At 40.1% G+C, this 24,303-nt stretch overlaps 4 protein-coding genes across 12 annotated transcripts in view; 3 read left to right on the top strand and 1 right to left on the bottom strand.

Annotated features, from left to right (window-relative positions):
- The window catches only part of cars1 (cysteinyl-tRNA synthetase 1), a 27,223-nt gene extending 24,920 nt beyond the window's left edge, over positions 1 to 2,303 (top strand). For 3 of the 4 annotated variants that reach the window (XM_036217370.1, XM_024263177.2, XM_024263180.2), the window contains one exon: positions 1,051 to 2,303. In XM_036217370.1, the coding sequence (XP_036073263.1) occupies positions 1,051 to 1,179 (129 nt within the window). In that variant the 3' untranslated portion in view covers positions 1,180 to 2,303. The remainder of the gene's footprint in view (positions 1 to 1,050) is intronic. The other variant, XM_024263178.2, reaches the window with a different exon arrangement.
- Positions 2,304 to 3,058: 755 nt separating this feature from the next.
- On the bottom strand, positions 3,059 to 9,227 carry crybgx (crystallin beta gamma X). The gene is made up of 6 exons (XM_024263209.2): positions 9,007 to 9,227; positions 8,640 to 8,688; positions 6,391 to 6,512; positions 4,936 to 5,071; positions 4,710 to 4,849; positions 3,059 to 3,244 (listed from the first exon to the last, which is right to left on the bottom strand). Exons 1-6 carry the CDS (start codon positions 9,048 to 9,050, stop codon positions 3,112 to 3,114), a joined length of 624 nt encoding a protein of 207 aa, XP_024118977.1. The 5' UTR covers positions 9,051 to 9,227; the 3' UTR covers positions 3,059 to 3,111.
- A 2,077-nt stretch (positions 9,228 to 11,304) lies between these two features.
- On the top strand, positions 11,305 to 22,937 carry lctla (lactase-like a). Of its 2 annotated transcripts, none has more exons than XM_024263190.2 (14): positions 11,305 to 11,909; positions 12,021 to 12,165; positions 12,273 to 12,433; positions 14,356 to 14,443; positions 16,316 to 16,425; positions 16,501 to 16,629; positions 16,704 to 16,799; positions 18,449 to 18,503; positions 18,592 to 18,753; positions 19,858 to 20,132; positions 21,398 to 21,524; positions 21,600 to 21,799; positions 21,881 to 21,944; positions 22,458 to 22,937. In XM_024263190.2, the coding sequence occupies exons 2-14, from the start codon at positions 12,036 to 12,038 to the stop codon at positions 22,571 to 22,573; spliced, it is 1,713 nt and encodes a 570-aa protein (XP_024118958.1). In that variant the 5' UTR covers positions 11,305 to 11,909; positions 12,021 to 12,035; the 3' UTR covers positions 22,574 to 22,937. The 2 variants fall into 2 exon arrangements, with proteins under 2 accessions (XP_024118958.1, XP_024118957.1); XM_024263189.2 differs by having other exon boundaries at positions 11,305 to 11,960.
- Positions 22,938 to 23,096: 159 nt separating this feature from the next.
- tipin (timeless interacting protein) overlaps positions 23,097 to 24,303 on the top strand; it is an 8,002-nt gene continuing 6,795 nt past the window's right edge. The window contains exon 1 of one of the 5 annotated variants that reach the window (XM_024263194.1): positions 23,097 to 23,166. The gene's annotated coding sequence lies outside the window, so the exon portion shown is untranslated. Of the gene's footprint in view, positions 23,167 to 23,229; positions 23,410 to 24,303 lie in introns of those variants that run through there. The other 4 variants (XM_024263197.2, XM_024263195.2, XM_024263196.2 and 1 more) reach the window with 4 other exon arrangements.

The raw sequence follows: 24,303 nt of genomic DNA, 5'->3' as shown, positions 1-24,303 counted from the left end.
AATCAAATGCTAGCTCTAACTTTTAAAAGTAAAATGCTTTTAAACATTTACATGCTACCCATGGCTGCAACCTGCTAACGTCAACATGTAGCACGCTAACGTTGATTCTACATGTAAAATGCTAATGGATGCAAATGTCAATATGCATCTGCTAATAATAACTGTCCATCCAAAATGCTAGTTCCTGCTAACATCAACATGCAGCATGCTAACACTGACTCTACATGTAAAATGCTAATAAATGCGAATGTTAACATAGCAGCTAACATTGACTCCACATGCAAAAGGCTAATTCCTGCTAACGTCAGTATGCTAACATTGATTCTACATACAAAATGCTAACTCCTGCTAGCGTCAGCATGCTAACATTGATTCTACATGTAAAATACTAATTCCCGCTAACGTCAGTATGCTAACATTGATTCTACATGCAAAATGCTAATTCCTGCTAACGTCAGTATGCTAACATTGATTCTACCTGTAAAATGCTGATTAATGCTAATGTCAGCATGCTAACATTGACTTAACACGTAAAATGCTAATGGAGTCAAATGTTTACATATAGCAGCTAACACTGATTCTACTTGCAAAATGCCAATTGCTGCTAACGTCAACTTGCTGCATGCTAACATTGACTCTACATGTAAAATGCTAATTGCTGCTAACGCCAGCATGCTGCATGCTAACATTGACTCTACATTTAAAATGCTAATCGCTGCTAACGCCAGCATGCTGCATGCTAACATTGACTCTACATGTAAAATACTAATTGCTACTAATGCCAGCATGCTGCATGCTAACATTGACTCTACATGTAAAATGCTAATCCCTGCTAGCGTCAACATCCAGCATGCTAACATTAATTCTACATGCAAAATTCAAATAGGTCTAGGTATTAACATGCTTAGTCAACTTAAATATGTCTAGATATAACATGCTATCACTGAATTTAACTTGACACGTACAAATTGTTATGAACACACAAAATGGAACATCTTTATCATGTAATAAGAAATCAGTCATCGTGACCAGGTCTGTGTTTGTGCACAGGGTTTTCCCACTCATGATGCTGAAGGGAAAGAGCTGAGCAAAGGACAAGCCAAAAAGCTGCGGAAGCTCTACGAGGCTCAGGAAAAGCTGCACAGCGAGTATCTTCAGAGGAACCAGAACGGCGACTGAGTTCAGCCACAGAATGTCAGTGCCTTCCGCGCTGCACCAACAGCCACAGAATAAATGTTAGTAGATGTCGCTCCATCTGTTGGTTTTGTTTGGATCGGGTCTTTCCAGGGTTTTGAAGTGAAACTGAATCAACTGACTTTTTTTAAATGGAGAAAAATCAGGACTGAAGGAGAAACTTCGTTTCAATGTCTCTGCATACCATGGGTCAGAACTCCTGCTTTTCTCTTCATTGCATTCACATTTTGATTTGGAGGTTTTCATTGCAGCGGTCTGCTGTTGTGAGACTGGATGCAGAAGAAACTAGCTCCCACCATTGATTTCTACCATGCATGACTTAAATTTGTTGTTTGAGGATGTGCCGTTGGGAGTTGGGAAGAGCCGGGCTGCTCTTCTCACTTCCCAAAATAATCTGATTCCATCATCAGTTTGACAACAGGTTTTGTTGCATTTAATTCTTCTTTTTGTTCATTTTGAACATTTATTTTTTTATACAACACTTTAAAAGTTCTGATTTCTTGACTTCTTGTGAGGAACATAAGACTAACTTGCAGACTGTTGGCAATTTATTTCAACACCAGAGAAATATTCAAGTTACGTCAGTTTGAAGCTGGCAGGCAGGAGGACCCAGAGGCTGAACTGATGCTCCTTCCTGTTGATTCTACAGGACACAAACACTTTCCATGCGTTTGCATCCATTTTGATCCATTCCCTATTTCTGACAGTATCTTATAAACTTTACATTTAAAAAGACAAGCTGTTCCCTTCAAGCTGTGGTTCTTTAACACACAAATGCCTCCATGTTACCAGAAATGTCAAACAGAAGAGACGGTTCTGATGTGTGGAGGAATTTTTTTAGGCATCTGTTTCTAAACTTATCAGGACATTTAACTTGAATCCTACAAGAAGAGGATTCTTCTCACATCCTGCCGTCCAATAAGGTTTTGTACTTTTTGTACAGTTTGGTTTCAAACCTGTGGTGATGCGTTCAGAAGGCTGCAGCCTTTTTCCTTTGGAAGATCTGACGATGGAGCAGACAGACGACAGTCTGTGCTTCCACTGTTGGAGTTCGCGTTGATGCAAGGAACGCCTCATGTAATTATGTTTGATTGATGCTTTAAGGGAAGTCGAAGTTTGGCAGCATTTAAAACAATAAATAGAAGATTTTAAAAAGTCGTTGTGTGATGTTGTTGCTCTGTAGCTCAGTGTTCCTCTGCTGGATCATTCCTGGATTCCTGCCCAACTACTGATAAACTCAATTTATTTATTTTGTCAAATATCTAATTAAAGTAACGTCCTCTGGTCAAGAAATGTGTTTTTACGTTACCTTGGTATTTAAACCCATCATTACTCAGAAGAAATTGATCAGCAGCTTTTTGCAGTCTTTCTTCCTGTTTTTCTGAAAGTGGTTTTCTTTTTCAAAATGTAAATAATATTGATTTGTAGTTCTCTTAAGATCTATCACAATATGTTGCATTTTGTGTGTGCTTACCACTTGAAGTAAATATTTTTATATTTAAAACATTGTTTTTTTAATCTAGTTGTTTTTATTCCATATACTTTTTTATTTTTGTCAGACTAAAGGATAAAGTTGAATATTTCCTACTGCTGACCTGCAGTCTTCTGTGCTCTGCAGCCGTCATGAGACGTCTTTAGAAGAAGGACATGATAGAGTTTACTGATCATTTCAGTGCTTAGGACACCACAGAAAAACTTTACTTCACCCATGAATGAAAAACAGAAGAAATTATGTTTTTGATATTTGTTTTACTTTGTGTGTTTTGGTTTTTCCTTCTTTTCTAAAATCTTCGTACACCTCAAGATCTTCAGAGGTGAAAATGTTAAACAAGCTGAAAGACTGAAGAAAATGCCCAGAGCACACTGTTACCAAAATAGGTCTTTATTTGGTGTTAAGCTGACAGGTTCCATCAGGATTTAGTTGAAGCGGACTCTGCGCATGGAGCCCACCGTGCTGTTCTGGCTGCCCCAGTCGGAGTAGTTGTTGTAGTCTCGTTTCTCCAGGATGTAGTGAGGTCCTCTGTAGTTGGGCTCCTGGTAAACCACCCACCTGGGAGATGAAACAACAGTTACTGTTTCCTTTCTGGATTTGAAATTAAAATGACATTTTAATGTCAATTCTTTTTCTTTGGAAATCACTATATGAAATTAGATCAAATGTAACCAGATTACTATATTTTGAGAAGTACTTGATCAAATCAAGGATATAAAATGGAGACTGACATACAAGCTTCTCAAAAATGTGATTTTACAAACTTAAATTAAAGATTGTAATGCCTCTTGAGGAAATATTAAGGAATAAGTCAGCTAGTATCAAGACCAGGGCTTTTAGAAATGGGCCTGATGGACCTGGCTATTTCACAAAGGACCTCAGCCAGAGAACGCTTCATGGTATTGCCTCCATGTAGCCTTAGCACCCGCAAAAAGGTTGCTGCTATGTGCTTTGCTTAGCTTTTAAGGGTCTTATTCCAAGGAATTGGATTCCAAACATCTGAACATAGAAGGTCCCCTCATTGAGTGGGAAGGAGCTGGGCTCGTTAGTTGGGCTCGCCTATGCTTACAGTTTGGGCGATGAAACCTTCTGGAGTAGGGTTGAACCCTCATCCGCTCTGAACGTTCCTATGGCTTAACACAGTCAGGTGTTAAGGTTTGGCTCGGTGAACAAGAGGACCGCCTCCCTCCATCCCTGGGTCTGGAAGAAGTCTTCAACTGTGGTCTCGGCTTATGAGCCAAACAGCAGTACTATCAAGACCCGCTTGGAGTCTCAAGGACAGTACTTGAAAGTGCTCTGACCAGGAACTCTGTTTTCTCCTGAGATACTTCAAGATCCACCTGGGCAATGACATGCCTGGAACACCTCTCTGGGAGGTGTCCATGAAGCTTCCAAACTAGATATCTGACCAGATACAAATACCCCTGAGATGTTTTAAACTTTCTGTGAATCCCAAATATTTAGATTTCATGTTTGTCATTCCTACCTTTTGTTATTCTTCCTCTCTTTGATCTGTGCAAAGATCTATACTCACTTTGAGGTGAACAACACCAGAGTTCATCTGCACAGAGACCCTCTTTCTTTGGAAAACCAGAAATGTTTGGTCCAAAACCATGATGTCTAAGGTCATGTACTTTGGGTCAAATGAGGAGTAAATGTTCCAGTGTGTGGAATACACTATCCAAACTCTGGTCGGGTTCAAACACGCAGTCCGAGACCCGTCTGTAGAGGTGGTCTCTGACCTTTCCAAGCAGACTCTGGTACTGTTCTCCTATAGTGTGAATATGAACCCACCCAGCTCTGAACTTAACCTCTCCTTTAAGAACTAACAAGCTACACGAGCCGGGCATTAAAGGAAATAAGCAAGGCACGTCTCCTCACCAGCAACCGAGTCTCAGTCTGCCCTCATTGGTACAAAAGAGACCAAAAGACCAAAGTTTGGAGTAAACCTTCCCTAAGAGAAGCAGCAGACCCTCCACATCCACACATGTGATGGGGTTAAAGATCTTCACATGAAACTTACGCTCCTCCCAGCACCCGGATGGAGGCGATCCGGTTCAGGCTGTAGCGGCTCATCAGGTTTGGAACGTCATCTTGGATTTCCATCTTCTTCCCAGAGAAGCCGGCGCGCTCAAACAACTGAGCTCTGGGGAGGCCGTTGTCCTAAAAAACAAGACATTTTCAACCAACAGGGTTCCTGAGTCTGTCCCTTTTCCTATTTGGCCAACAACACCTACACAGAAACTCACCTGCTTGACGGGACGCACAGAGGAGACGTGGTCCACCTGAGCACACCACTTATCGTAGCAGTTGTACTCCCCCCTGTCAGACATGTCCCACAGGTACTGACGGCCCCTGTAGTTCTCGTGCTCAAAGCCCACCCATCTTCAGCAGAGAGGAAGAGGAGAGCGTTAAAGTCCAGCACAAGCAGCAGAGCAGAAGCTACAACTATCAGAAAACATGGATGAGGGCGGGTTTGTCCCAGAACAACAGTGTGACAAAGATTCACTCTTAAAAAATCTACAACTAACTGAGACCAACCAAATCTAAACCAGCGGTGGCTTTAACATTTTGAATAATCAGTTCAAATCTTTCTGTACTAACAACATGCAAAAACAGTTCATGAAATCAGTCTATTTAGTTTTCTTGGAAGAAATTTTAAATAAATTTTCAAAGGAGATTTTTTGAAGGAAAAAAAAATATATATTTTTTAATTAAGATTGGAATTTAAAAAATTGTTCATTGACTAAATGAGAACTGGACTGGGTGACCCCTCCCCCCTTGTGTTCCAAACAGGAAGTACATGCGAGTTCCAAGAAGCCAAAATCCCATAGACTTCTATAGAGAAATAAACGGCTATTCTCACTCATTCTATTGGTCACAATAACCGTTCTTACTCTGGTACATTTTTTAAAATATGTTCTTGAAAATGTTCCTCTTTTTTTTCTTTTTTTCTGTCGTTCAAGTTTTTTAAAATCATAAACCAACCAATCAGACACCTCAGTTAAAGTAGGTGGAGCCTGTTGGCTCTAAACCCAGTACCGTTCAAAAACTTTGATTGACAGATTTCCTGTATCCTCCTTTCAAGTGATAGGGGTGTGGCCTTACCACAGGCTCACTTCTGATGGGCTAGAGCGGTTGTCATAGAAACATAGACTCAGACACGGACATGGTCTGACTTCAACATGGCAGAATTTGTATTGGGAAAAAATGGCGACTGAATTGACTTATTTGGTTGGAGCCGGAAGTAAACCATTTTCCATGAATGACGTCACACTTACTCAGTCCAGTTCTTTGATACAGTCAATGGGTCAGTCATTTTAGCAAAGACCAAAAGTGTTTGGCTTTGGAAACCAACTCAATTTCCCTCTCGACTTGTCACATATTGACGTTTGGTCAAGAATCCCTCCGTGCCAAAATTTGACATTTTTAGTGTCATTTTTTGATGTGCGGGCTGTTCCCATTAAATTACAGGTCTCCAACCTCCGGGCCGCGAACCGGTCCAGTACTGAGACGTAGAGTGCACCGTTACCCTAAACCAGTACTGGTACCCTAATCCTAACCCAGTACAAGTTTGTGTCTGGTACCGCGTTTGGTACTACGTCCAGTACCAGTGGGTAAAAAACACTGGATTTGGGTACTGGACACGTCCCTAAGACCAGTGATGCTGATACTCCTGAATTCTCAGAGTTTTTGCTACTTACGCTCCGCTCTCCACCTGCACTGAGTTACATCTCTCTGGGAAGTTCCTCTCGCTGATCCTGGGACAGTCAGAGTTCAGGTCCAGCCGTCTGCCAGCGAAGTTCCTCTGTTCGAAGAGGGTCACCTGAAGGTAGAATCAGCACCAAAGAAAACATCAACGACCTGCTGGGATGTCATCACTAAAATCCTGTTACTCCTACAGAAATTTGCTTCAGATGTTTGCACTTTCTTCAAGCTCTCGTGTGCAGACTGAAAGGACTGAACTCATTCAGGTTTGGATCTTTGGTTTGCCTGAGCAGAGTATTTTTTTATTTTACTAGGATGCATCGCCTTACTAAAAGACTTGATATGCAGCAGCTAAGAGGGGTTTTAAAAATCCAATAGCAGCAACAAAGTGAGCAGAAAGGAGCTGCGGAGCTGCAGAAAGTACCATCCTTACTTGGCACTTCTTTGACCCACAAAGTTAAAAGTTTTCTCTATAAACTGAAAGCAAATTGGGATCAAACGTCATGCTCATGGACTCTCCAAGATGACTGTTGACATTATTTTGTTAACTTCTAAACCTGAGTCACAACACTAAACCAAAATGGAAAAATTGAGCATTTAGACATAAAAGTATCTCCCTCCCTCTGTAACAAACCTTTGGACATGAGGCATCCATGTGGCATGGTAGTATACTAGGAAAATGTTATCTCTGCTTCTTTTACCGATCTGTGAGAATGCTTCAAAGCATTCACATTATAGAGAGTCTCCTGCTCCTTTCCGTACGTTTATTGGCACGTAAAAACTCACACTTTCAACAATTTAAGCAATCATGGTATCAAAACATTCAGCTTATTTAGGACATGTACTTTTCGTACTCAGACTATATAGTTTTTGAAATACTGAGCAAAATATGCCTTACGAAATGAAAGAGAAATTGCTCAAATTCTTGAAAAACTTTGTTCCAGTTTATTTTAGGATAATTTAGAGTTTAGCTAATATTGTAGCATTATGCTAGCTCTTTTGGTAAAATTTGAATTTTTTGCAGATTTTTTTTTATATATAATTTGGAGTTTTGCCAATATGTTGACATTATGGTAGTTGTTTAGGCAAAATTAATCGTTTTTCAGTTTATTTTAAGATAATGTTTGCATTATGCTAACAGTTTTTTTTTCTTTTTTCAAAATTATACATTTTTTTCAGTTTGTTTTAGGATATTTTGGAGCTTTACTGTAGCATTATGGAAACAGTTTTTTTTTTCAAAATTAAACATTCTTGTTCAGTTTATTGTAGGATAATTTGGAGTTCAGTCAATAGCATAGCATTATGCTAGCTGTTTTGACAATATTTGACATTTTTTCCAGATTTTTAAGGATAATTTGGAAATTAGCTAATACTTTAGCCTTATGCTAGTAGTTTTGGCAAAACTAGACATTTTTTCCAGTTTATTTTAGAATAATTTGGATTTCAACCAATATTCTAGCAATATGCCAGATCTTTTGGCTGATTTAGACATTTTTCTAGTGTTTTAGGCTAATTTAGAGTTTGGCTTTTATTTTAACAATATGCTAGCTGTTTAGTCAAAATTATACATTTTTCCAGTTATTTTGGCTAATTTTGCATTTAGCTATTATTTTAGCAAGCTCCCGACTTCAGCATTTTCTGCTATGAGCTCCAGCATCTTCAGCAGTCACATTTAGCTTATAGCATTCACTCTAGCATTAACGCAGGTAATGCCATATATCTAGCTCAGTGATACATTTTAGTTTATGACCAAAATGCTCTGGATCACAGCTGAGAATTGTCACGTCAGACTCCACTGATCTGAGCTTTGGCTTATTTCTGAAAGCTGGAACTGTGCTGGAGTACGGTGAGCCAGGTGAGCCAGCACCTCCATGAACATTTATCTGGAGCGAAATGAGATCAGGTACAGTCCAGCTCCTGTGGTGTATCCGATTCAAACTGTCCTCGAGTCATGTGACCGAACAAAACATTTAGAAACAAAATGCAGTTGTTTGGCTGCAGTTAGCATGCAGGTACAAACTCCATTAGCTCTCTGGCTGATATTTAAAGGGAATATTTGCTAACAAAACTGCTGCAAAAGTCTTCAGAGCAGAAAATGTGTCCAAAAAAAGAGTCTAGATTTTCTGTAAAAGTAGATATCGTTGTTGTAGTGATCCTTTTGTTCCACAGAACGTCTCTTTTGGACGTTCCAACACTGAAGCCTGGAGCAGCTGTTTGCACATCTCCAGAGAAGAGCTGGACTCACCCTCCCACTGGACCCGTAGAAGGCACGTTGGAGCACAGACCCCAGCTTGCTGTAGAAACATTTTCACAAACATTATAACAGGTAATGATCATCAAAGGCAACAACGTGGTCTCATGAAAAGGTTTTTTTTATCTCCTAAAAATGTCATTTTTTGTCCTTCTCATACTTCATGTATTCTTACTGTGAGTGTTGACCTACTCATTCAGAAGCTGAATCATTTTCCTGTGTGTGTGTTCCCTTCAAATCTCTCACAGTGATTTTTGAAACAGGTGTTGGAGCAGCAGAAGGTGGGCCGGTCACAGATTCTGCCCACCCACCTCCGCGCGTCTGAACGGGGAGCGGTAGGAGCACGGCACTCTGAACATACCTGGTTTGTTGGGTTAATCCTGGAACCTTAGTAAAGATGTTCATGTCAGCTCTGCAAGGCCACAAGAAAGCCCCTTAAATATGAGGAGTTGAGGCGAGCAGACAGCTGCTAGAAAGCTCAGAATCTTTCTGCATCCGAGCCTGGATGCCATTGATATGCAAAAACACACAGCTCATGTTGTCTCCTCTTTCTACATCACACATGCAGCACAAAAAGACACATGTACAGTGAAGGCGCTGGAACACAACACAGCTGGCTTCTGGACAAACATGCAGAGCTGACAGTTCTAGCTATGAGCGGCTCAGCGTTTTCTCTCCAACAATACTCTCAGCAACAATGCCTGCATTGACGCTTTGTTCCGGCCGGGCTGGTCCTGCCCACTGTATTTACAGAACCTCTGTGCTGACTGCAGAGGGCACGTGCCACAGAGGCCTGACCCGCAGATGGGACAAACTGAAGCTGGACGAGAACCTTTTCCTTCTGAAACCGTGAAACTGACAGCAGCCATTGTCTCTGTCTCAGTTTGGACACCAGCAACAGAAGTTGACATGTCTCTAGATGTAAAAGGGCAAAAAAGTATTCGGTCAGCCACAAGGGGTGCACGTTATCGTACTTAAAAAGATGAGTGAGGTCTGTAATGAAGGTCAAGAGTGAGAGAAAGAATGAGAAAAATAAATCCAGAAAATCATGTTTGTCCAATTTTTGTAGATGTTTTTTTTAATTGAAGTGAAAAAAAAGCAATTTGGGGAAAAAATCATCTAAATTCTTGTTATGTAGACTCTGTTGGCAACGACAGAGGTCAAAGATTTTAAACTCTCTTGACGCTATTTTTGGCCATTCCTCCATGCAGATCTCCTCCAGAGCAGTGATGTTTTAGGGCACTGTAGGACAAACTCTTACAAACTCACCCCTTGGTTGCCATGGTGACATGTTTATGATCATTGTCATGGTGACACTGGAGCCTCGTTTCATCTTCAATGCCTTTGCTGATGGAAGGAAGTTTTCACTCCAAATCTGACGACACGTGGATCCATTCATTCTTTCCTTCACATAGATCCGTCGTTCTGGTCTGTTTGCAGGAAATACAGCCCCAAACCATGATATTTCCACTCCCATGCTTTTACAGGAGGTATGGTGATCTTTGGATGCAACTCGGCATTCTTTCTCCTACAAAGACGATGAGTCCTTACCAAAAAGTGGTTTTATCTGACCACATAACTTTCTCCCAGTCCTCCTCTGAATAATCAGGACGTTCTCTAGTAAGCTTCAGATGGGCCTGGACGTATGCTGACTGGGGGACAAACCACAGGATTAGAGTTCCCCGGGGCGTAGTGTGTTACTGATGTTAATTTTGACACTCTTCAGTTCAGTAGGTTTAAGTTTTCCCGTGTAATTCTGGGAATCTTACTCGCTGTTCTTCTGATCGTTTTGAGATCTTGCGTGGAGTCCCTGATCAATTTTCACATAATTGCAGCAACAGTAGATTCCTTCACACCAAGGAGCTTTCCTGTTAATGACACAGTCTGATTCAGGTCTACAATCTTGTCCCTGGTGTCCTTTGACAGCTCTTTGGTCTTAGTCAGGGTGGAGAGGTTGCAATCTGACTGTTTAAATTATTTTGGACAGGTGTCTTTATGCAGATAACAAGTTCAATACAGATGACATTAATCCAGGTAACCAGTGAAGGATAGAAGAGCTAAAGTTATGTCTAATATAATGAAAAAATATATTTACAGGATGACAGAAATCACTTTGGGAGACCCTGAGCATACCTGTGGTCACCCAAAAGATATTCCACAAAAATACCCGAGCGTGAGCTCAATAATGGGCTGATGTAAATTGTAAAATTTTGACAAAACATATTTTTACGATGAGTAAAACGTTAAATTGATTTATTCTGAAATAATATTTCTGCCTGTTTTTATTAATTCATTCATTCATTCATCCATCTTCTTGTCTGCTTTTCGGGGTCGCGGGGGAGCTAAAGCCTAACTCGGCCACTGTGGGCGAAGGCGGGGTTTACCCTGGACAGGTCGCCAGGCTGTTGCAGATTTTCACAGATTGTATTCATAATTATGTTAAAAAGTTACGTTTTTAAAGTTAAAAAAAATGTTTTAGAGTGTTCAATGAAAGTTTATCCTGTTCGGCCCATGACCTAAGGTGTGTTGTGGATTTTAGCCCCTTGTGCGATTGAGTTTGACATCCTGATTTATCAGAACAAAAACAGACTGCAGTGTTTGACACACAAACTCAACAAAAACACACAGAAAAACTGTTTATGTCTCATTTTTTTTCTCTTACAACATTGTACTTTTGAAAAAATCTGTACTTCACTGAGTTTTTGAAGCTTTCTTAACTTCTATACTTTAATTTGGGAACTCTTCTTGAGGTGTCCTCTCCTCTGCCATGTTTGCTGCGGTTCAAATCCCTGTAGCTGCTCCTCAAATGCTTACATCGTGCAAATGATGGCTTCCCCAAAAGATCTGTTTGCCCAAGCAGATTCAAACACACACTTCACTGACTTCAAATGGGCAGGCTTTCGGTGTGAGTGGTTGTGTGTGAGTGTGTATGGGGGGGCGGTTATGGAGAGAACATCCAGGGGGCTGTGTGTGTGTTTTTGTCTAGCCGAGGACACCGGCAGGCACCAGGTGGGTGGAGCAACTGGGTCTCTTCCTGAATTTTGGAGCTGGTTCTGCTGAGATGAAGCGGGTCAGTCATGTTCTGCAGAGTGAAGCGGTCGGGTCCAGAACAGAGGCTGAGGACAGATGCAGGACAGGACCAGACTCTGTCTCCAGCTCCTCTGTACTGACTGAGCATCTTCAGAAGTCTCTGAATGTGCAGGACCAGTCGCTGTGTTGTTGGTTCTGCAGACGTTTTGGGTTCTGGATGTTTTTACTGCTGAAGTGAGTTGGAGGTCTGTGCTCCGGATCCCACATGTTGACAGCTGACTGACGGTGAGTTTGTGCAGCAGACATGCACGTTCTGGGATCTCATTGGAGATGTTCTCCCTGCAGGAGTGACTGCACCTGATGATGCTGCGGCGGGAAACCCTCAGGCTGTGCCACGCACTCACACTGCTGATGTGCATGTCGGCCAGCAAGGACTTTGACTGGACAAAGAACCAGAGAACATCTTTTTACTATGGCACGTTCCCAACAGGTCAGGAAGCGGATTCATCACAAAGTAAACAGGAGGTTTTCCTCCTCCTGATGTCTGTAGGCGTTCATCCTCTCAGCTGCCTCTTGAGACTTTGTGTTCTTCTGCAGGTTTCTCATGGGGAGCTGGAAGTTCTGCATATCAAACTGAAGGCGCGTGGAACGCCGATGGGAAAGGAATGAGCATCTGGGATGCTTTCTCCCACCGGCAGGGAAATGTATTGTCCAATGAGACTGGAGACTCCTCGTGTGAGAGCTACCACAAAGTCAAGGTGAATCCGCATCCAAACATCAGCTTCTTCACCAAAACTGCTGAACAGCCTTCGGGTGTCTTTAAAGTACCCTCCCATGAAAATCCTGTTTATAGAGTTTGTAACATGTCTGTGTGTCATTTTTCTTCTGAAAGAGAACAAATGTAATCAGAAATCATTTTGTTTTTGCATTTCTGAGTATTTCTCCTTTTAAATCAATCAAACTGTCTTGGACAGACTCTGTCTGAATGAATGATCTTCTTTCCATCAACAGCTCTGCTGCACATGCACTAAACCCTCATCTGTTCCTAGTGTCTAGTTCAGGTTCTGGAGAAGAGAAGATGGTATCTTCACATTGACTGCAGTCAAATGAGCCGCCGTTCACATTTCTGTGGTCAAATCAGCATCACTGGATTTTTGGTGTGAGTTTCATCCAATACTTACGGTAGCAGGACTGAGAACGCTGGAAAATCTCCACCAGACTCCACGGAGCTTCTTGATGTGACCACGGAAATGTGAACGGCGGCTCATTTGACCGCAGTTGGAAAGGATTGTAAATCAATGAAAGAGCATTTTGATGTTAGCTTTGATTATTTTATCAAGAACTCTGAGAAACCAATGATTGAATGTATTGATCACAGTCAATAAACATTGGAGAATTAGCTAAAAGAGTCTTTGGTGAACTGGAAGGAGAAAGAATCAGGATTTTGGAGGAAGTTCTGTCCATGAAGATCTTCACTTCCTCGTCCAGCTGACATCTGGATCAGAACCATACGGCTGGACATTACCCAGATTGATGGATGTTTTTATGTAGCAGAGTTGAAGATTTATGCTGGTGAGACACAGAGCTGTCATAACCAGACAGGGGAGGGGGATCAGGGGTGGAGCTACCAAAAGCCACGCCCCCTCAGAGGAGATTTTGGAAACAGAGGCTTCAGATCAACATGAAAAATGACTTTTTAAGACATTTAGGTTGTGGGATTTTGGTTAAAAACTTCATAATCATAAATAAAACAACACTGAGAATGTTTTTTCAAAATGAAAAAAAATTGTTATTGATGCTTTAAAGTTCCACTAGAATTATCTTTTGACCAATTGAAAGTTCCCAGTGGTTTTCTAGTTATGATTATGTCTTCTTTGGCCAAAATCAAAACACTTCTGTAGTTATGACCTAGTTTCTGCAGAGCGGCAAGAGTTTAGTAGAAATTCATCCCCTAGTTACGGGCGGGACTGTTGGTGTGAAAGCAAGCCTGCACTCATTTCCCATAATCCCTTTATTTAAACTCTTTCCTGCTATCTTGCAGCCCCTCACAACCCCAATCTAACATTTCTGGTGCAACAGAAATGGAGAGCAATATTGGAGCCAGCTCAGACGAGGAAAACAAAGACATTAGTGCTCTATTTGTCTTGTGTCCATTAATTGTAGTTTGTAAGACACAACTACAAGCTTTTTCAAACAGTATTTTTTCATTTGCTCCCGATTCACAATGATTTCAATAACGAAATACTCAGAGATGCAATTTGTAATTTCATATCATTTTATAAATGTCCATTGTCAGAAGAATGCGACAAGAACATGTTTAAAACACCGAACAGACTATTTTCATCAGAGTGGATCTTTACGTGTATGCTTTTGTAAACAGGATAGTTAGGACTTAATGTTTTTTACTACTTTGGCTTAAAGTCAAAAACTACAGTTAATGACAGATTAAATAAAACCAGAGGTTTTATGAGTCTGACATTTGTTTAGTGAAGCATCATTTCTCTCATATGTGAACATTCAATGACCTTTTTCTTGAATTCCAAATAAGGATGAAAAAAGGTCATGTGATTAGAAACATTTCATTTAACAAAATAAAATAAAAAATCTTCAGTGTAAATGTGTTTTTGTCTTTACTTCTAACTGTTTATTCATTTAAATGTTCATATTTACTATTTTTCAGGATGACATCAGCTTGATGAAGGAACTAAAACTTAATCATTATCGCTTCTCTATCTCCTGGCCCAGGATTTTACCCAGGGGAACAGTAGGTAAGATGGTTTTTGTGTCTCTGTTTCCAGAAGCTAAATGTTAATGGAATTTTTTGGATCAATAATCTTTGATTTGTGTTTGTTGAAAAACTCTTCATTGGCAATTCTGTTTCTTTGGAAGTGGAGAAAATCTGTTGATATCTTCAAAGCAAAAGCAGAAGTGGTCATCTGCTTTGATCTACAGTCATGAAAAGCTCTGAATCATCATCTGATGATCTCCAGCTGAATGCAGACCATCCGCTGCATAAACAGCAAGTTTTACCTTTACAGGTCTTCTGTCAGAAGGGCAGGACACAGGTGATTTGTGGTTGGTTTAGTCTCTTTCTAGTGGTTTAGTCTATGATTATTGTTTTAGTCCATGTTAAATGCTTTAGCCCATTGACTGTATATAGAGAACTGGACTGAGCAGGTGTTACATCACCCATAGAAAATGTCTTACTTCTGGCTCCAGCACAATGCAGCCAATTAGATCGCCATTTTTCCACTGTATCAACGTCCCCATGTTGGAGCCAGACGACCGATCTGAGTCAACGTTTCTATGGCAACTACTGTCACCATTCGCAAATAAGCTTGTTGAAAGTCCACACCCCTTCCACTGAAAGCGGCTTGGGAGAATCTGTTAATCAAACGTTTGAGGTGGGGGACACAGGGCGCCACATGCTTTTACTGAGGCATCTGATTGGTCAGTTTATAACTTGAATAACTTGTAATAAAGAAATCATAATTAAAGAAAAATTTGAATTCAAAAGAAATGTTTAAAAAAAGTAATCCAGAGAAAGAATGTTTAATCTGACAAATAGAATGACTGAGTAAAAGCTGTTCATTTCTCTAGAGGTCTGTGGGATTTTGGCTTTCAGGGGCATCCTCCTGTTTGGAACGTGAGGGGGAAGATGATATTCTGTCCAGTTCTTATAGACTGTCAGTGGGTTTAGGCTGAGTTTAGAGGTTTAGTCCAAGCTCGCTGTTTTTGTCCATGTTAAGTGGTTTAGTCCAGGTTTAATGGTTTAGCTCGAGTTTAGTGGTTAAATCCATGTGTAGTAGTCTAGTTCATTTGAAGTGGTTTAGTCCATGTTAAATGGTTTAGTCCATGTTAAGTAGTTTAGTGGTTTAGTCCAGGTTAAGTGGTTTAGTGGTTTACTCCATGTTAAGTGGTTTAGTCCATGTTTAGTGGTTTAGTGGTTTATTACGTTTAGTGGATTAGACCAGGTTTAATGGTTGTTGGTTTAGTCCATGTTTAGTGGTTTATTCCATGTTAAGTTGTTTAGTTTATGTTAGGTGGTTTAGTGGTTTAGTCCATGTTTAATGGTACAGTGGTTTACTCTGTTTTAACTGGTTTAATGGTTTAGTCCATGTTTAATGGTACAGTGGTTTACTCTGTTTTAACTGGTTTAATGGTTTAGTCCATGTTAAATGGTTCAGTCCATATTAAGTGGTTTAGTCCATGTTTAGTGGTTTAGTCCATGTTAAGTTGTTTAGTTTATGTTAGGTGGTTTAGTGGTTTAGTCCATGTTTAGTGGTTTAGTCCATGTTAAGTGGTTTACTTCATGCTAAGTGGTTTAGGCGTCTTTATTGAATTTGTCAATATAAATTGGTTTAGTCCATGCTTAGTGGTTTAGTTCCTGTAATAAAGACAGTTGGAAGTTGCTTCAGGTGGAGCTTTTTGAAAAACACCTTTGAGTTGAGATTGTCCATTAAAAATCAACAAACAAAATGAAACACTTTTGAATTTCTTTAGTAGAAAGATGTTTGTTGGAAGTTATTCGGATTTTTCCTTTGAAGCAGATGTTTTTCTGGTGTTCAGCATGTGACAGACAACCAAACAAAGAAGTGTCTCCAGAGCAAATCTGATGCCCGTCTTGTGTTGAACTGCAGGTGAACATGTCAATGAAAAGGGAATCAGGTTTTACAACGACCTGATCAACAAGCTTCTGGACAACAAGATCACCCCTATAGTCACTTTGTACCACTGGGATCTACCACAGGTGATTGTGACCTTTGCGTTTGCTGCTGGCCGGCAGAGCCTGAGTCTTCATAACGTGGCTGTCCTCTCCGCTCAGGTGCTGCAGGAAAAGTATGGCGGCTGGCAGAACGTCAGCATGGTGGACTACTTTAATGACTTTGCCAGCTTGTGTTTCGAGCGCTTTGGAAACAGAGTCAAACACTGGATCACTTTCAACAATCCGTGGGTACGTCGTCCCGAAGAAAGACTGAGTGAGTTTAGTTCTTCACAGTCTGAAGTATCGTCTGTCTCTGTTTTTAGTCTGTTGCTGTGGAGGGATATGAGACCGGAGAACACGCACCTGGACTGAAGCTGAAGGGAACAGGAGCATACAGAGCTGCACACCATCTGATCAAGGTCAGTCTGTCTTCAGTTTGATTTAGAGCTGTGCGTTTATCGGTGGTGTGATTGTGTGGTCGAGTAGACAGGATTAAGATCTCAAGTACAGGCAGTGGAAATAAGTTTCCTCCCCGACAAAGGCTTTAGTTCAAGGACTGCTGATTTGCAGAATCAGGAGAGTCCCTGAACGACCTTCAGGCTTGCACACCCTACCAGGGATCGGGGGAATTGCAGACATATCCAGTCTGGAGACAGTCCAACAACATCGTTGGGATGGTCTTTCTGAGGGCCAGTGATCGCCTCAGAGTCCTGAAGCAATGTTCACACCACCCATAGAAACACACATTCAAGTGGCCATTTCTAATGTAAAGTCTAGGAAAGTGCACGCAGATATGCATTTCAGGCTTTTGTGGTCAAAACTCTCACGTGTTACACACTAAATTTCTGCACAAGTTTACAGGCTCTACTCACAAAAAGTGTGGCCATTGAAGAAGCACTGAAAGTTAAACCAGGTCAAACTTTGACCCATCAGGGACTCATATTTGTTAGTGCCGTATGGATGGTGTCCCTTTTAACCATCAGAAAATTGATCATGGAGGAGAAATTAATAATTGCGGTTTGTGCCCACCCAGAATTATATGTCACCAAGTCTTTCATATCTCCCTGACAACAACAATGCGGATTTGTCACCTATAAAGGATATTCATGAACTTGAATATCTTCCAACCACTGCATACTACTGAATGACCTCTTTTAGTATCTACAGGGGACATTTGGAACTTTTCAATATTGATGTGAAGGGGCTCTGTGAATTGTAGTTTTGGAGGATTTAAAAACATTTTGACTGTTTTTCTGATAGTCAGGAGGATATTTTGAAATAGAGCTGTTAAAGAAAAAGCCTGGAGGAAGATTTGCACCGCTTCAGCATTTTGCCACATGCTAGCAAACAGTAGAAAACGAAGAAGCCCCTCCCTGCTTGTCCAGCATGAACACCAACTAAACATGCTAATCACATGTCCGGTATCTCAATAGCATGAAACTGCTACCCCATGACCTGAACCCTAAACAACCTTTATGAAGGTGGAGAGGGTAATGTGTATGTTTACATATTTTAACAGTGGCTGCCAAAAAAAAGGACAAAAAAACTTTCTAAAGAGACCCCATATATATATATATATATATATATATATATATATATGAGCACCCATGTTTACTATCACAATCCTTGGTTCATGTCATTAATGACCTCTTAATTACCTTTATATATGCCAGTATTTGTCCTATTCTTGGATTGTTTGAAGCAAATATTTTACAGTCCCAATATTTGCTGCGTACACAGACACTAAAAATTAAACCATAAATAATTTCTGGATGGTATTTGGTGATAAGTAGATATATGCTGTTCATGATTTTAGTAAAGTCTGATATTTTAAAAGATTTATGTTTTATAATTTTGATTGTATAAAAAGTTGATTTATTTGCTCAAAGGATCCTACTTTGTGGATGAGGCAGACTGCTCATTTTTCTAAAATGCATAATGGATGCAGTTCAATCTGATGGAGACTTTTATGTCTAGGAAACGTGGAACAAAGAATTCAAAACATATGAAGAAGAAAATCGAGAAAAAGGAACAATAATAGGATTGTTTTTTTCTGTTCCTGCTGTAGGCACATGCTAAGGTTTGGCACACCTACGACATAAAGTGGAAAAGCAAACAAAAGGGTGAGTGAGAAAGCAACGACAGCTTCTGTTGAAGCTTTACTGCAGAAGTTCAGACCTCTCCAGAGCTGAAGTCCTCATCTTTGTCCAGGTCTGGTTGGCATTTCACTGACAGCTGACTGGGGGGAACCAGTGGACATCTCCAACCAAGGGGACATCCAAGCAGCTGAGAGATACTTTCAGTTCTACCTGGGCTGGTTCGCAGGCCCCCTCTTCAATGGAGACTACCCTCAGGTCATGAAAGAGTACATCGGTATGTGGAGATTACTCAAACATGTTTGACACTTCTTCATGTTCAGACTTCCTGTTTTCATTTCAACATATTTTGATGGCAAAGGAACAAAAACTATGGACTAGAAAGGCAGCTAGGGGCAGTTTATTGGGAAATTGTTTCTTATATCAATTAAATGGAGAACCACATGCAGGAAACAATAACCTACGATGAAAACAGAAAAGAACTAGAAAAGTCGCATTGCCTGCGATAATGCTAGTGTGGTTGCTTTTTGCTGAATTTGGTTGCTAAAGATGTTGAAGCTGTTTGCTGAAGAAATGTATTTTAGTTGTTGAATGCCATGAACGTACTGAATGTTCTGATACCAAACTTGCATAATTTGCAGAAAGTGAACAAAGAATTGAAAGAATTTCTTGGGAAAAAAATCGCAATGTTGCTAAAATATTAGTTTAATTCCAAATTAGCCCAAAAAACCTCAGTGGGTGCCAACTTAGCCAAAAAAGCTAAAATGTTGCTAAAATACTAGCTTAAATAAGAATTAGCTCAAAAAACCTAACTAGATGCCAAAATAGCCAAAAATGATGCATGGTGCTAAAATATTCAGTCATTCTATTGGTCAAAATAACAATTCTTGCTCTGATGTTTTTTTTAACACGTTCTTGATAATCTTCATTTTTCATATTTTTTCTGTAGTTCAAGTTATTTAAGATACAAAGTGACAAATCAGATATCTCAATAAAAGTAGGAGGAGCCTGTTGGCCCCTACGCTCAACGTTCAAAACATTTTATGGACTGATTTCGTGCAGCCCGTTCAAATGGTAGGGGTGTGGCCTCCCGATTGGCCAGAGTGGTTTCCAAAGAAATGTTGACTCAGACCAACTGCTTACTAACAACATATGGCTCCAACATGGCGGTTTCCTTATCTCAAAAAAAGAAAAAAATGACTGAATTGATTTAATTTAGTTGGAAGTAAACAATCTTCTATGGATGACATCACACTCACTCAGTCCAGATCTCTGATACAGTTAATGGAAGCAACTCATTGAAGTCATTTAAAAAAAAAAGGTTCATTTGTTCTGACTGACACTGAACACATCGTCAGCTTTGTGATGAACTCCTCCTCAGGCAGAAAGAGTGGACAGCAGGGCCTGGGAGCGTCGCGGCTGCCTGTGTTCTCTCCCCAGGAGAAGACTTACATCAGAGGCACCTGTGACTTCCTGGGTTTAGGTCACTTTACCACCCGCTACATCACTCAGAAGAATTACCCATCAGGCCTTGGGGACAGTTACTTTGCGGATCGGGACCTGGCTGAGCTGGTTGATCCAAAATGGCCTGATCCCGGTTCGGAGTGGCTCTATTCCGTTCCCTGGGGCTTCAGGCGCTTTCTGAACTATGTGAAGGTATACACTGCAGTGATGGCTTTCTGCTGCTCTTTATATAAATCTACTGAACAATGAGGAACGGCTCATTGAAACTCAAAAGCAAACGAATAATGGCAACTAGTGCTGCCACAAACGATTATTTTAATAGTCGACTAATCACCGATTATTTATTCCTAGTATTTGACTAATCGGGTCATGCTTGAAGTGAATGTAAAACACAGATCATTAGCTTTAAACTAACTAAAAGCTAGATATATAGCATTACCTGCAATAATGCTAGTGTGAAGGCTCTAATTTGGCTGCTGAAGATGCTGAAATTTATAGCTAAAAAGGCTGAAGTTGATAGCTGAAAATGCTGCAGCTGATAGCCAGCTACAATGTTTGTTAAATGCCAAATTGGCCTAAAAAAAAAAACTAAGTTAGCCAAAACAGCTAGCATGTAGCCAGAATATTAGCTTAACTCCAAAATAGCCTCAAAAACAAAAAAGCCTAAGTTAGCAAAAATAGCTAGCATGCAGCAGAAATATTTGCTAAACTCCAAATTGGAATAGCCTTTAAAAATAGAAAAAACCCTAAATTACTCAAAACAGCTAGCATGTAGCTGAAAAGGTTACCTCCAAAATAGCTTAAAATAAAATAAGCTTAAATTAGACAAACTTGCTAGCATGCAGCTAAAATATTAGCTAAACTCAAAATTAGCCTAAAAAGCCTGGAAAAAGCCTAAATTACTCAAAACAACAAGCACGGAGCAGAAATATTAACTCCATAAAACCTTAATAAATGCCAAAATAGTCCAAAAAGCTAGCATAATGGCAACTTTCACCTTTACTACACCCTGACTCCTAAGATAGAATTACGACTAAATCGACTAATACATTAGTCATAGACTATTTTGATGGTCGACCAGTCGTCGATTAGTTGACTAATCGTGGCAGCTCCAAACACAACAGCAGCATGAAATGTTATTTCTATTGATTTATAGATGAACTGAAGTTGCAAAACGAAGACAAACTCACAAGAGAAATGCAGGCATTCCTGCTCGGATGGTTTTCACTTTCTGTTACCATCAATTATTGAGATTGCAGATTCATCTTTTTGAGAATTAAGTTCAAGTTCGATTCTTTTTTTTCTGGCTTCACACAAAACACACACACAGAATTTTTGTTTCCCGTCTAAAGTTTTTTTCAAAGAAGCTCATTTAATAGATAACAGTTAATTAAAATATTGATCATTGGAAAAATGTTTTTGTTTCTTGATCGTGTTATTTTGTGCCCTGTGTTCAGTCTGAGTACGGAAACCCGATGATCTTGGTGACAGAAAACGGCGTGCCGGAGAAAAAGTATTGCACAGACCTGTGTGACGAGTGGAGGATGCAGTACTACAAAGACTACATCAACGAGATGCTCAAAGGTGATCTGAAGTTTGTGTTTGAGGCTGTTGGTGCTGCACAGATGAGTCAGTGTGCGTCTGTGTTTGGACCTTCAGCGGTCAGAGACGGGGTGAACGTGAAGGGCTACACCGCCTGGTCTCTCCTGGACAGTTTTGAGTGGGATGAAGGATACAGCCAAAGGTTCGGCCTGTTCTTTGTGGACTTCAGGAATAAGAATAAACCGCGGTACCCAAAGGCTTCTGTCCAGTTCTACAAACGGATCATCAGCTCCAACGGTTTTCCCAATCAGAGAGAGGTGAGCTGAAATCGACGTACTCATCCCTAACACAATGACCCCGGCTGGCTGCTCACCTGTGAGATCGCTGGCTCTTTGCAGATGGAGAGTTGGAAGAGGAAAGCTGAGGAGGCCTGTTTCTCCAGTAACCAGCTCCTGGCTGCAGGTCAGTGTGAAGCTGCAGAAGTAGCTGGGGTCAAACAGAGGAACATTTAGGTGGAAGATGGGCTTTGCTTTTTAACCAGGTTCTTCCCATTGACTGTATAGGAGAATTGCTCTGTAAAAGTACAAAGAATAAATGTAAAAAAGGACAGATCCTTTCTTTTCCAACCTGCTGGTTTAAGTTACTTCACTAGATCTTCATCTTAAGTTTTTGAGAGGATTAAATATAAAGATTGGATAATAAGGTAGCAAAAGACAAACAGGTAGTGATGATGGAAAAATGGGGGATGCTTGCTTTAGAGCTTTAAAATTTGCCTTTATTTTTGTAAATATTAACTAAAATGATGACAAAAATGCTGAGTAACTGCATTGGGCAGTGGGTGGGGCTAAAAGTGATTGAACTTGTGAAGACTTGGACGATATTTTGGGTATTTGTTGTTGGTTTGTGCTCCAGTAGCTTGGGTCTGTGGATTTCTGAAACCGGGTTCCTCAAAGTTCTGCTCCTGTGATCCTACAGATCCGCTCCTCGGCCACATGGAGATGGTGACTGAGATCGTGGTCCCCACCGTGTGCACGCTCTGCATCCTTCTCAGCGCCATTTTCTTCATGTTCCTGCTGAGGAGACGTCTCTAAGAAACTCACACTGTCAAACCGTCATCGGCCTAACAGCCTTGTATGGCTTAAATCCAATGTTAGTTTATAAACAATAAATCCACTCATGATCTGTCAAACCTGTAAGAAGGACTAAACCTGTATGGATGACTACTCGTTTTTCACGGGCCTCTTCTGGTTTGACTGTGCGCGTTTCACAAATAAATAAGAAATAAAAAGATTACTTGAAATGCTAAAGTTTCTTTAAGGAAGATTGTATATTAGAATGAAAAAACACGTTTTTTTATTTTGTGTATATTAAAAAAATATAACGTGTGTGTGGCCTGTTCAAACTTGACCTGCAGGTTAAAATGTGCCTTTTAAAAATAAAAGCAATTCGTATTTATGATGTTAAGTGCTTGCACTTAAAAACTTTGTCATTATCTTTATTTTCTGGAAACTTAGCCACCTCTGCCTTTTTTATTAATTTACATTAGTTTTATCTGGACTTTTGTTTTAAATTTTAATTAAAAAGTTTCAGTGGAACTTTATTTTGAAGAGGTGCTGCATTTGAGCTCCGGAAGTGTCTTCCCCCTTGGAGTTTGCCTTCCGCTGGCGCGCGCTCCGGCAGTCAGGTTGGTTTTTTGTCTTGTCATCGCTATTTTTGTGAATAATTAGTCGTTTTCGGTGTTTGTCCGTGTTTCACTTAGATCAAATGTGCGTCTTGTTTTTCATATACATCATTTTATTGACACAAACGACACTTCTAGAGTTGCAGAGGAGTTTCCAGCGGAATCCAATTATCCGGGCGAAACTCCTCTGCAACCACCAGCAGAACGTTCCGGTCTACTTTCCTCCTCAGTCCTCTCGGTAACCGCGTAAGTGTCGTATCCTCGCCGTTCACCGTTTTCACGCTATGTCGGCGCTTCTGTTTGGACTTTGCCGCCATCCTTCTTCGTCTATGGTTGATAACTAGCACTGCGTCTGCGCGCTGCTGCCCCCTGGTGGCAGATGATAGCACAAACTCAGACCAACAATCTCGTTTGTGACAGAAAGATTGGTTTGGATGTAAAAAAAAGGGAAATTGAGGCTAATTACAGAATATTTTGATTTTAAGCCAGTGCTTAAGAAATGTAAATAATCTATTCTTTTCTGATTGTTTTAACCTAGTACTGATATAGAAACTTGGCACCACCTTGAAAGGAAAAGATATATATTTATATATATTATAGAATTTAAATAAATTCAGGCCTGAAAGGTTCAAAATATTAATATTCACTTTAAATGAACAATACACCTTTTGTCAAATTATTGATCAATTTTCCTTTTAATCACTTTTTTTATTACTTTAATTAATATTGGTCTTTTTTATATTTCTGAAAATTACTGATATATAGTCTGCCCATGTTCTGTTCTATTTTGATATTTATATGTAAAGTTTTTTATGTTGATCCTTTGTGGTTCTCCAGCCCTATAAAGCCTTTTTTTGATTCTTGTAGATTCTGACATCTTTGAGTTGAAATTAACCTACTAATGTTCGTTTTTCTACTCAGACTAAACTGTTACGTTCTCTTTCTATATTGTTTTGGTTTCTAATTGATTATTAGAGGCTCAAAGGCGAACAAACTCAAATATCTGAAAATTGTTAAATAATGCAATATAAAAGCAGTTTGAAATGAGAGAGGAAAGTCTCAGGAGAAGAAAGAAATAATGTATCAAACACAAATGTGCGATTTGAAATAGGGGTGTAACGGATCACAAAACTCACGGTT

The sequence above is a fragment of the Oryzias melastigma genome, linkage group LG3 (assembly GCF_002922805.2).
Source record: "Oryzias melastigma strain HK-1 linkage group LG3, ASM292280v2, whole genome shotgun sequence".
NCBI lineage: Eukaryota > Metazoa > Chordata > Actinopteri > Beloniformes > Adrianichthyidae > Oryzias > Oryzias melastigma.
Note: the sequence above shows the minus strand (reverse complement) of the source record. Positions and strands in the feature narration are given on the sequence as shown.